Genomic DNA, 13,374 nt, shown 5'->3' on the forward strand with positions numbered 1-13,374 from the left:
TAGGGGAGGTGCTCCAGCCCTCTGATCATCTTTGTGGCCCTCCTCTGGACCCTCTTCAACAGCTCCACATATTTCCTGTATTGGGGGCCTCGGACCTGGACCCAGTACTCCAGATGGTGCCTTGTGAGGGCAGAGTAGGGAGGGACAATCACCTCCCTGTCCCTGCTGGCAGCCCCTATTCTGATGGAGCCCAGGACGCCATTGGCCTTCTGAGCCACAAGAGCACACTGCTGGCTCATGTTCAATTTTTCATCCATCAGGACCCGCAGATCCTTCTCTGCAGGGCTACTATCAAGAACCACTCCTTCCAATCTGTATGTATGCCTGGGATTCCTCCAACCCAAGTGCAAAACCTTGCACTTCGCTGTGTTGAACCTCAGCAGATTCACATGGGCCCACCTTTCGAGTTTGTTGAGGTCCCTCTGGATGGCAGAACAGGTTCTGTAGTGAAAAACATGTACAAAACAGGTGCTCTAGTGGGGAAAAAAAAGAACAAAAAACATTGGAAACACTATAGCTAAAGTAGCTATTAGAAAATCTATAAGCTATAAGTAAAAATATAGTTATTAGTATTTATTGAAAGAAAACTGAAGTTGTAATAATTGCAATCTCATCACTGTGCATTTGAAAATAAAAGTATACTGTGAGGGCATGTGCAAACGTTAACATTCCTTGTTCCCTACTATCGTACTGAAATATAATTTTACTTTGAGATGTAAAGCAATTCCACTTGTTTAATATCTATCAATATCTATCTGTCCCCACACATCATCATGAAAATCCAGTAATTATAGTTCAGCTAAGTGAATATTACTTGGCTTTCTGTAGAGACAGTACATTTTATTTTCTGTTGTGAATACATCATTAACTCTCTTCAGCAACTTAATCAGTGTTTTTGTGCTTCTTATTCTTTTTCCTCTGTTAGTTGGAAATAATAATCACTGGGTTAAATGGGACTTCATTTCTAGTTTTTCAGTATCTGTTACAGTATCTGTTTCACTGATTATTATTTTTTTAATCAAATCAAATAATTTGAAAATTATTTCAAAAACAATGTCCTGTTGGGGGGAACCCTATTAAAGGTAAAAACTGGCTGTTCTATTTGCACCCTGTTTCAGTCTTTCATTTACAGTTTACATATTTTAATGTCATTTGTATTAAGTGTTGCATTCTTTAATTATTTTTGCAATATTGATTTAATTTGAATTGTACTTGAGTAGAACCTGACCGACAATTAATTGATTTTGAAATGCTTTGGCTCTAAACAGTACTGTGCTAGAGAAATAGGAGAATCTGAATTCAGCCAAGGCAAACTGAGCAGAAATCTCTTATTTTCTCTTATATAGTTTGTCTTGCTAACATTTAAGAGTTACTGGCTTCTGGAGAAGTGGTTACTTGCTTCAGAATAACTTGAGTGCTAAATAAATTCAGATAGGAAATGTTCTTTATGCTTTGAAAATACATTCAATGATTGCCAGTGCATGCCATATATAAGCAGTGAAGTCATTTATCTTTTTGTTGATGTGACTAGTATTAATTACATTCTTCCATTTTTTCTGTAGTTAAAGTACCTCGTAATTTTCGCTTGTTGGAAGAACTTGAAGAAGGGCAGAAGGGAGTAGGTGATGGTACAGTAAGCTGGGGCCTTGAAGATGATGAAGATATGACACTCACCAGGTGGACAGGAATGATTATTGGGCCACCGAGGGTAAGCGTGACAATAAAATGTTGCAAGCACTACAAAATGCCAACTGAAAAAGGTTACTCCCTACATTGTAAGGGAATTAGTTAAAAGACGGTGTAAAATTCAGTGAAGGTTGTACTTGTAGTTCTGAAATACTGTATGTTCACGTTAAAAGTCATCACTTTCTGGCATGTTAGTGTTTTCAGTCCAGCCTCCAGTCTAGTACGTATTTCTGCAACTGTTTAAGCCAGTTGTGTTTTTACACTTTCTGCTGAGTTAGAAATATACTTAGTCTGTATATTTCTACATAAATGTACAGTGACAGTGCAGTAAACAGGGTAAATTTCTTTCCAAGGTTTAACGTATGTGCCCAGTAGTTTCAGTTCTGTAGCAAAGATTTATCAGGTAGTCTTTTAGTACTGCGATTTATGCAGTCTTCTTGAATCGGTCTTAAAGAGCAAACAGTTGTTAGTTACTGCTAATAGGATAAAGTTTATAAATAAAAGTAGGAAAAAAAATCAAATCCTTCTGAGCTTTTAAGTTCTATGAAATATCATCTGTGCTGAAAGCCTGCAGGAGATGTAATCATCCTTGATGTCTGAGTATCAGCCTTACCTAGAATGAATGGACAAATCTTCACATAACATGTAACTTTTGTGCAAACTTGCTAATGAGTTAATATGTTAACAAACGATCGCTGTTTAGGACTTTAAACGAGTTTACTTCCAGTAGCTCTAATTTAGCACATCTTTCACTGCTAACATGAGTGTACTGTCTTTTGCCTCCTTTGGTGCTGGAGGGCTTATTGACTTATACAAGACAAGAACTGAGATCAGAATTTGACCTCAGTGAATACAATGAGTTCCAGAGTTACATTCAGTGTAATTCGAGCTTCCTTTTGGAAATCAATTAGCTGTAACATGCAGCAGTCTGTTTAGAATATCTGCATAATTGTATCGAGCTCCTGAGACTTTGAGACAGGACCAATTTAAAATACAAACATAACATGGGTATGCCTGGATACTAGGTTCTGTGGAGTCACAGTATTCAAATCTGTTCAGAAGAAAATTTGTAATAGTTTCTAGAACTGTCCGGCTAGTTTCTGGTTTCACCTAAAGCAGATTCTTAACACATCTTTGAAGGAAGTGATTATTATGTAGGCTAAAGGCTTTTACCAAAAACAGAACAACCACTGGGATGCAGTTTAAATTCTAGTCAAATTATATTGTTTATTTTTTTCTTTCTGACTTCCTATGTAAAAGAGTGCAAGCAAGTAATACAGAGTAAGTAAAATAGAGTCTTGCAATCTTGCTTAGAGTAGAAAGAATTTCAATATGTGGAGACCGTGAATGGTAAAAGCCACCAGCTCTCAAACCAGGATGGTACCTCAATGAAAAGAACTGCACATCCAGTTTTGGGGTTTGTAGAAGATGGGTGTTTTTGGAATTGGTTGAGTTAGGTAGACAGTGTGCAGCTTGGCTAAGCACAGGGAAAGTTGCTAATATTTCCCACAGCACGAAGTTCTTCATATACCAATCTCTGGAGCTGTGCAAGGAGTTGCTTATCAATGCTTTCTTACTTGATTTGCAAAGTGAACTAACAAGGAAGGAGGAGGAGAAATTTGTTTCTGAATAAAAGGAAACATTTTTCTGACCATGGAAAAATGCTTTTGAGACTTTTGGAGAGCTGGTAATGGACTTTTAACTTACAGTTAAGTGTCAATTGGAAAAACACAGCAAAATTGAGAAGCTGCCTGGATTGGAATAAGGGAATGTGAATGAGTGCCATTCTCAGGAATTTTCAGAGTTGTGAGCAATGGATGTACATTTTGGCCTATTTCCACTATAGCTGACAGCATTCTTCTCTGAAATGTGGTAGCACATATATTACCTGTAGCAGGACAAGATAAGTGTTTTTGGGCCTCCTGCTTGTAGTGGGTAATAAAATAGAAAATCTTTTTTTTTATAGAAAGGTGTCCTGCTTCCTTTTGTTTCTTTCTGACCCGTTGTTGGTCTATCTGTAGCTTCTTGAAATTACAGGATACAGTTAGGATCCTTCAGTGGCATGCTTTCGTGCTGCCATTTACTTGGACACAGAGTGAACTTCTGAAATTTTAACATTGAAGTTGATTCTCCTACTTGGAGTGAGTGACAGCTGGCTGATGCAGAACAGCTTGCAAATGGTACTTTTTGAAAGTTTGGAAGCATCTTTTTGCTGCAGGTTCACATTAGCAGTAGGCGTTGTGTAGGAGCTGTGTTTATATTCCTTTTGGAGTGCAGACACATGTGCATCAGTGACCAGTAGAGATGCTGATGCTTTTTATCATGCATGTCCTACTTGACAAGAAAAAAAAAAGTTAGAATTGTATTTATTTCTGATTGGATTTTCTCAAGATATACTTAGAAACAGGTATGAATGAACTGTTAATGAACTCTTCCACAGTCATTTTGGAGAGGTGTTTTCTGCAAAGGTGCTGTCACTTAATTGCACTGCCTGAAATTAATAAATGCTTTGGTAAACCAAGCTTTAAATGGCCATTTCTTGATTTTATTCCTCTCTGAAGTATTTACTTGCTTAAAAATTTTCAGCAATGGGAGTTTTGGATATTTTCTGGAGTGCTACTTACTTCTAGAATGTTTTTTTTTTTTTGCATACTATTTGCATCTTCTTTTTTGTTTGGTTATTCTCACAGTTATCTTTCCCTGTTCCCTTTTTGTGTGGTTATTTTCACCTTTATCTTTCCCTGTTCCCTTTTTGTTTCCTCTAAAGATTATTTTCTTCCCTCAGCTCCCTGCTGTACCAAAAGTGCTTTGGCAATGCAAATGGAGGAAATGTGAATTAAAAAAAATTATTCTGTTAAAAGCTTTTGTATGGTACTGTCAATAAGTAGTATAATTTATAGAAATTCATCAGCTAATCAGTGTAACCAAAACAGTGGGATATCAGTTAGTAATCCAATACTATCAACGAGTACGTAATAATAATAAATTTAATTATTTCGTATTTCTTTGTCTTTATTCCTCTTGCCTTTGCTTTTTGTTATTTTCTGAATATTCAGCTTTCAGTAAGGTGCATTAGTCTGTCTTTTTGCTTTCTAGACAAACTATGAAAACAGAATATACAGTCTGAAAGTAGAGTGTGGACCTAAATATCCAGAAGCACCTCCTACAGTTAGATTTGTAACTAAAATTAATATGAATGGAATAAATAATTCCAATGGAATGGTAAGTTGAAATGGTAAGACCAACAATATTGTTAATCTGTACTATAAACTATTTACATTCCAGATGAGGATTATGCATGTTGAAAGGAGCTTTCCTTTTTAAATTGTACAGTATGAAGTACTTGGTTTAAATGAAATTTTGGTTACCTATTGCATACGTTTAAATCTTTAGGTATTTACAGTATTTTAGTGGCTCTCAGTGGCTTACCAGTGAGACAGGCATTATTTATAATACTGAAACTCTTGTTTCTCTGAAATAAAATGGAAGATTTTAATTTTGCACAGAAAAAAAATGTTTAAGCCATATATTTTCTATGGATTGCTCTTATAAAAATGAACATTAGATTCTATCCTAAGAGGAATGCTGTACTAAAGACCATTTTTTGTTCAGTTAGTAAAGTTTGTTTTAGTATCCAAACTTTACCTGATATTTCCATTAATTACAAATGGAAATGTTTCTGCCTGAATCGTATTGTGGATGTAACTCCCTTGTAATTAACTGATGTGTTTAAATGCCTATTTTCTTTATAGTGGATTTATTCAGATCTGAGATTATTTTTAAGCTTCAGTCTTAAAGTCTTTTAATATAGATGGTAACCTCTTTCATATTAAAGATCCATTTGCAATAAATTATGTTCTTAGCAGGGTGTTTGAGCTGTTGTGGACTAACACCTCAGCAGCAGTTTAAAGGAGATTTGAAATTTCTTCCTGCTAGTCAACAACCCAACTCTATCTGAAGATCTTATTAAAATTACTGTCTACAAACCAGCTGTTGCTCTTTATTCCAGCTGTAGCTTATAATCTCAGTATCTGTATTTATTAAGAGGTTGTGACCAGCCAAAGCTGCCAATCTGGAATGCAGTAGAGCTTTTGGTATGTTTATAATATTATTTTCATACTTCCCCCTTGTAACATGTATTATTCTGAATCATTAAAGAAGTATGTTGTCATTAATTCATCTGTGCATGCCTGAGAATATAGCTGCTGGTTTCCAGAAGCAAAATTTCAGGCCTGCAGAGCCTGAAAGCTTGTGTTTACTGAGCCCATCTGCTTGGAGCTTGTGTTTGGAGAAGCCTGAACTCCCTCAGCCTGATGAGAAATGGACTGAATATTGGGACTGGAAGTTTGACGGGTGGTTTTAAAAGCACTGATAAAATTCAGTCGTTGCTACAAGAAAATTTGATTCTAATTCATTTATAAGCTTGCAACAAAAGTTCGTTCTTACCCCAATGGTTCTAGCAGATAGTATACTTTATGAAGGATTTGCTGTGCAGATGCTTAACTGTACGTGTTTCGTGGATTTCAGTAGGAGTAGGTTGCACTTTTTAATGTAAACAGTTCGCAGCACTAATGAATTTAAAACTGAATTTATGTGATTTTTTTGATGTACCCTTTGTCTTGATTTCTTGTGTTTTAACTTGCTTTGCCATTGTTCTCACTAAAATTGTGCCAGATATATCAGATAAAGTGGGGGCACGTTTTACAGTTGAGAGCACAGAGCTGGAATTCTGATGGAGAGCTGTTTGTTTGGCTTTGCTCCAACCTACTTTTTCATTTTTGGTTAAGCCACTTATCTGTAGTGTTTTGTGTGTGGATGGAAATGTCACATTTCTAGAGAAGTCATACACAAAGAATGTACAAGATATAGAGGCAGTTGACTTGTGCTGAACAGATTCTTTTCTAATGGAAAGGGTAGGAATAAGAAGCGATTCTATCTCAACATCAGGGAGTGTTTCACTGTGTGAGTGACAGCACTGGCACAGACTGCCCACAGGCTTTGCGGTCCTCTCCTTGGAGATCTTCATATGCCACCTGGGCACTTTGCTCTGGGTGGGGGTTGAGCCAGGTGGACCCAAAGGTCTCTTCCTAAGAGTAGGATAATTTTATATTTTCTTTGTTCCAAATTAAAAAAAACTAGACAAATCTTGGTTTTCGTTTTCAGTCTTCTAAGCACGTGTTTCAAAAATAGGGGTTTAAGTAAAAGCTTTTGTTTATAGTGTGAGTATGGATGACAGTATATACATACTCTAAAAGCTGCTTAGCTTTTCATTAAAGCTTCTTTTTAAACATTAGTGAAAGTTTTATTTCAGAACCAGATGTTATTTAGAAATTCTGATCAAAATGGAGGTCTCTTTGCAGTAGTTCTGTGCATGTATGTTCCAGCTTGCTGCAAAATACTGGAAAGCAGAATAAATGTATGTTATGTTTAATGGATGAAAATATTAATTTGTTGTCTGACCCACAAGCTCAGATTCTTTTTCTTCTAAAACATCCTCCAGCTTCTTTGGAACAGTTCATGTTTCTGCTTCCTATTTTATTTCCTTGTCTCTCTGAAGCTGCTCTCTCACTGTTCTTTCATATAATAGATCACAAGTGATTTGCTGCATACTTTGAATGATTGAAAATGATAGTGTTTTGTCTTCAAAGAAGCTCTGCTATCTATATTTCTGCAGCCTCTTTGTTCACTCATGGCCATCTTTTGATCACATTGCTTGTAGATGTCATGAAAAATATTGATGACTTGTAGAATAGAAACCCAAGATAAACAGCAGCAGAAGCGTTGCCATGACGATATTATAGTAATATTCAATACATTTTTGGCAGCGTTAAAGTATACAAAATAATTATGATAGATATTGCTCGAGGTAGAATCCCCAGCATGAGCTTCAAGGGTAATAATTTCTTTTGAGTTAAGTGTGGAAGGTGGAGGGGAGTGATGGATGTCTATTGGAGTTAATGTTGTTGTAAGAAAGCTAGTCTTAAACTGCTTCTATGTTTTGCATTAAAGTGCAGGTATGTGAGTAGAGTTTATTCTTACTGACTGTTGGAATATTTTGACTTCCTGTTTGTTTTGGGAAGGAACGTTTGCTTGTAAGTGAATTTTCCATCAGCAGCATAACTTCAGGGACATTGTAGAAAAGGAGAGGGCTGCTTTAAGAGTATTTTGTATAAGAAGGCCTAACTTAGGTTCATTGAATCACCCTTTGAAATTGCATTTCTTATTTGGAAGCTATAGCATGTGGTTTTCTGCTTTTCACTTTGCTTGTGGAGCTACTGAGTTTGCATACAGGACTGGGGTACGAAGTTTAGAAAAGCTAGTCCAAGTACTTACGTATGGCTGGACAAAATGCTTTTCTGTGCTAATGGTGTCGTTGTTGTAAAACTGTATTTAAATTATCATTCTTAATGCTGTGGTGTGGTCTTTTTTTTTTTTTAAATTCTGTATCCTGTATTGATGAAATGCAGGTTGCATTCTGGCATGCTATTTATTTTCCCATGGTATTTTGGAGATGTCTGATTTTTGAGTCTCTGAGAGTGTTTTTTAACGGTCTGTCTTGCAGGATTTGCATCATAAAAACTTACAGCTGGAAATCCTTGTTACTCATAAATTCAGCTGGGCCTCTGTCAACTATAATTCCATCAAATGCTGTCCAGTTATTGCTTTGAGTGTGCTTATTGTAAACTAAGCAGTTTGCTTCTGCTTTAAGTTTTCCTAAAGTTACTGAGAAAATTATAAATACCCAATACTTCAGCATTTTGGAAAATTATTTGGTTTGATCCCAGTAATTTAGTGAAATAATGTACATAATTTCTCCTTTTTTTTTAAGTCAGATTTACAGTTGTGTACCCCAAAATAAAATAGTCCTCAGATTGCAGTTTTCAACTCTATTAGCTTTTATGACATCTAGAAATTTCTTCCTCTTATACATAACAGATGCATCCTTCACTATTACGTAGATGCTCTTGTGTGATTAGAATGTTATAAAGTTTGCGTCAGCCTTCCAAATATCTTAGCGTTGTTCTTCATAAAGTGAATTTACTGCACACTGTCTAAATGGGAAATACATTCTGCACTGCAATTCCTGAGCCAAAATCTTTCACTGCTGTAAGATGTCATCAAAAAAGTCGGTGACTTGCAAAAAGAGACTTGAGATAAACAGCAACAAAACGTTATGTTGCAGCAGTCTTTACTCAGAAAGCATTCATAACTTTAGGACAGAGTTTACAGTCTGTGAGCTTACTATTACAAATTCCCAGCCAAAAAGAAAAGCTGAAGAAGCTTACTTCGGAGTGATCCCTTCTCATATTCCAACACAGCTAGTGTATGTGGAACTGCGTTGCTTAAACATCAGTGATAACTGATCACTAAGTGCTGCAAATGAGGCTGAGTCCAAACTTGAGGTAGACTAAAAAGGTAAAGTTGTGGAGAATCAAGGAAAAGGAAGATAGTTTGGGAGCAGAACTGCAAGGCTGAAGGCAGATGTTCACTGGAGGAATCCCAGAACAACTGCCTTTACATCTACTTTTTCTAACTTGGTCCTTATCTAAACAGATACTAAGTTTTCTCTTTCAAACCTACTGAAAGCTAACCCTACTTTTTTATTCTTACTCATATTGGCTTACTGGTGGTCTTCTAAAGCCACCAGTTGTTGATTACCACAGGATTACCACATGAGTCTCCAAAGTGCGCATTTCTCCTGGCTGGAAAGCTTCTGTTGCAGCTGTTGTCTGGTCCTTGGACTCATTTACCTTTACTTCTTTTCCTTAGTTTTTCTTGGGGAGATGACTGATTCTCAAGGCGATCAGTGATGTGTGATTTCTCCTCAGCTACTGAGGGTGTTGTATTTCAGTTCAACATGGAAGTTGTTTAAATTACAGGTCTGTCAAAGGGCACAGAGTACTCATATTTTGTTCTATTTTGCTGAATAGAAGAGGATAGTAGGTAAGCTGCAGAGAAGTATTAGCAAGTAGTAATAAGTGTGTGTGTACATATATAGGGAAAAATAACTTCTTAATCATCTGCAACAAAATGCAAAGTGAACATATGATCTGGCACTCATTTCATCTGTTACTGAGGTATTGCTTCTTTTATCGACCACACTAAACCAGATACTTCTGTCAGAAGAAGAGGAAGTAGTCCAGGAATTACCACGATGGTCTGACTGGTGATCTAGTGGGTAGCAGCCCTGCCCATGTCAGGGGTTAGGGTTAAAAATCACTTAGTTTTAACCCTAACATGGGTTAAAACTTGGTGATCTCTAAGGTCCCTTCCGACCCAAGCCTTTCTAGGATTCTACGACTGGTGGTACTTTGAAAACCTTTCTGTGTAAACTCATACACTCATTGGTTACTTCAAACTATCATGACCTTGATGCATAAGATAACTTTCCTTTTGATCTCCTTTCTTAATTATTACAAACATTTATAAATTATGTATTAGTCTTACTGCCTTTTATACTGTGGTTTGATGATGTGAGGTCTTTTGCAGCTGTGTTGGCTATGTAAGGAGTTCTGACTCTAGGCAGAACGTTCTTTGTGCAAAGAGAAGTGCTGAGCTGTGAATGGGATCAAGGATCCTGCCCTCTATCACTTCACATCACAAAGAAGGCCTACAAACATTTCATGGCTCATCTGAAATGCTGATACACAGTAGCACTGCTACAGGGAAAAAGTGCCTAGTGAGAGGGAGAATTTTCTTGAGTTCTTATTGCTACCTACGCCAGCATGCTCTTAAGCTTTGGCATCAGTTTCCTCTTACAAAAACGTTAGTCTTATCTTCTGGTGTTCTGAAAATAGCCTCAACTTGAACAATCTAGAAAGAAAATGTTTCTGCTAGAATTCTTTCTAAGGACAGTGAAGTTTTTTTTGTTTTTGCTTTTTGTTCTAATGAGGAGAAAAGAAGCTTCATGATGCTTTATACAGCGTAAGTTATAAATCAGTGATTTTTCAGCACTTTTATAGCCTCATGGCCTGCCTGCATTACTGTGGCAGTGGAACTCAGTATTGTGCAGTTGCCCTATTCTTGCCCTTGGGGTTCCTTTGCCGTCCACAGATGTGGGCTCCCTAAGATCTTCTTAGGATGCTCTGTGCAGGCCTGAGTGGCCAGGACGTACTTGCTGCCAAAACAGTTTACAGGCTGACTTTCATTTGTTGACTTGTGCTTGCCTATTGAAACCTTTCTGTTGTGTTGTGACTGTGTAAGTTATCTCACAGGTTTAATAAAGGAATAGGGAAAGTCCACATGCAAGTAATCTTCACAGCTCCATTAAATGATTTACTGCAAGAACAATGCGAAGAACTAATAAATGGCTCAACATCATGAATCAAGTATTTCAGGCCAATTCTTACCATATGTACTGATACTTGGTATATCAGAAGCACTACATAATATCGGTACGGAAAAATCACAAACTGATACTTGAAGCAAGGGAAGTATTCCTTAAGAGATGTATTTGCAAACACTTGTATGTCAGTGTTTTCATCAGCTCGTTAAAAACCCAAGTATATACATTGGCTTAATGAAGGTGATTTTTTTTTGAGTCATTTGAAACAAATCGGTAGAATTGAATTTTGTAAGGTATGACTCCAGTTTAGCAGTGAACTATTTGCTGACTTCCTCTCCACTCACCCCATCCTTTTTGTTCTCACTGATGTTAATATCAGCACAGATGGAGGGATCCACCTGCATGGGTTTTATTGCAGAATCTGTATCTGTGTGCAAGTGTATGTTTATTTTCCTAAAAACTGTGTTATGAACATGGGGACTTTATGCCACAGAGAAATTGTCAGAGAATGTTTTGACTCTTTCTTAGAACCCTTAGGTCAATAGCAGTAATTCATACATAGATTTTTTTATTATTATTTCATTATAACTTACAACTCTCTCTTCTCTTTCCAGGTGGATGCACGGAGCATACCAGTGTTAGCAAAATGGCAAAATTCTTATAGCATTAAAGTTGTACTTCAAGAGCTAAGACGTCTAATGATGTCCAAAGAAAATATGAAGCTTCCACAACCTCCAGAAGGACAAACTTACAACAATTAATTTTAGCTGATTCTCAAACTTCTGTCTTAAAACAACAACCTTCTACTCATGTTAATGTCTTGATTAAATCTCACAATGCAAACACCCACACATTAAAAGAATTTCAGCTGGTATACATGACCTGGACATTTGTAAGAATATATATAATATATGTATGCCCAATATGTTTTCAGGCACTATGGGAGAAAAAGGCAGCACAATTATTTTTTCTCTTACCAAGGCACTGTCATTTAAGCATAAGCCTGGAATAGCCTAAAATTGGAATTCAGGTTTTACAAGATGAAAGCATGACAGGAAGTGTCAGATTGCTGTGGAATAATATATGTTTCTGAAAATAATCTCTTGAGAAGGCAAAATATAAATGGCATGCTTTTATCCATCTTGCTTAGTAAAAGAGCTGCAGTTAAAATTTGTTTTAAAGTAGCAGGTACAGTGAATACCATTGCTCATCTTGTTTAATTTTGCAAGGGTGTGGGTACCGACTACTAGTAGTGTCACAAAGTATGTTCAGGATTGTTTTGATACCTGTATTTATAAAATGGGGGGATTAATTTCTGTTAAGCAGCTCCTGTGTGTTACATGTATCGGACATGGCAAATATTTGTTTACAGTCTTTGTTCTAATAAACCATGCATTTAAGTTTTAGTGAAACAAAGGAAATGTATGGATATGTGATTGAGATTAAAGTTAGTCTTAAAATGTAAATAAAATGTGGAAAGTGTCTGAGGCTGTGCCATTTCTATAACAGTGATGTATTATATGTACAGTAACTTGCAGAAGTAATGGAAAGCCAAACATAATATTGCTGCTGGTTTTACATGCACCTTCTATTCTTACGTTTTGTATGCTTAGTTTACTTAGAGGTCAAGGTATTTCTTTTGCTGCAGAGTCTGTCATCTCTGCTACCACTTCTTTATACAAACTTGCACTGTGCATGTAAAGAAAAACAAAAAAGCCAAACAGCCTCCCCTCCTCAAACCAAAAGCAAATATCTCATCTATCAGATTCCCTTATGTCTCTCCTCCAGAATCTTTTGAGAAATGAGCACAACTTTCAAGTGACTGACTTGATCTCTGAGCAGTTTTCAGACCACATTTCTGAAGTCTCTCAGGTCTCTATCATGCAGTTGTTACCTCAATTCATGCATTCTTGCATCTTTCTTTCTTTTATGCTTCTTTCCTTTTTTCTTGTGCCACCTTTGCCACTTCTCAAACACACACACACACAAAAAGAATCTTCTGGAAGCTTTAATGAAAAACCCACACATGTACCACAGATCATCATATCTTCATCTGCGTTTCATGTGTTGTTTTCCTCACTGTCCTTCTACTTAGAATGCCTGTTGCCTCTTAAAAATGTTGGTCTGCGTTTTCAATATTTTTTTTCTGGTGAGATCGTTGGTTTGGGTTCTGTTACTGATTTCTCATAAGAAAGTAAGCTAGCAGTGTCCTATTGGAAACGAGACCCCTCTTGAAAAATGTGTTTGTTTATTTTGGTGAGAACATCTAACAGTGGGAAGTTGACTGTTTGCATTCAAGGTTTTATTCTTTCAAAAAAGTGAATTTAATCAAAAGCCATCAACAGCCAGGTAACTTTGTTTGATATGCCTTTGCCAATCTCTCATGTAAAGAACCTCCAAAA

At 36.7% G+C, this 13,374-nt stretch overlaps 1 protein-coding gene across 1 annotated transcript in view; it reads left to right on the top strand.

Annotated features, from left to right (window-relative positions):
• Positions 1-12,459, top strand: part of UBE2V2 (ubiquitin conjugating enzyme E2 V2) — a 27,401-nt gene extending 14,942 nt beyond the window's left edge. The window contains exons 6-8 of the mRNA XM_031552950.1: positions 1,538-1,708; positions 4,783-4,908; positions 11,587-12,459. Coding sequence (XP_031408810.1) covers positions 1,538-1,708; positions 4,783-4,908; positions 11,587-11,733 — 444 coding nt within the window. The 3' untranslated portion in view covers positions 11,734-12,459. The remainder of the gene's footprint in view (positions 1-1,537; positions 1,709-4,782; positions 4,909-11,586) is intronic.
• The last annotated feature ends 915 nt before the right edge of the window (positions 12,460-13,374 follow it).

This window comes from Meleagris gallopavo, chromosome 3 (genome assembly GCF_000146605.3).
Source record: "Meleagris gallopavo isolate NT-WF06-2002-E0010 breed Aviagen turkey brand Nicholas breeding stock chromosome 3, Turkey_5.1, whole genome shotgun sequence".
NCBI classification, from domain to species: Eukaryota; Metazoa; Chordata; class Aves; order Galliformes; family Phasianidae; genus Meleagris; species Meleagris gallopavo.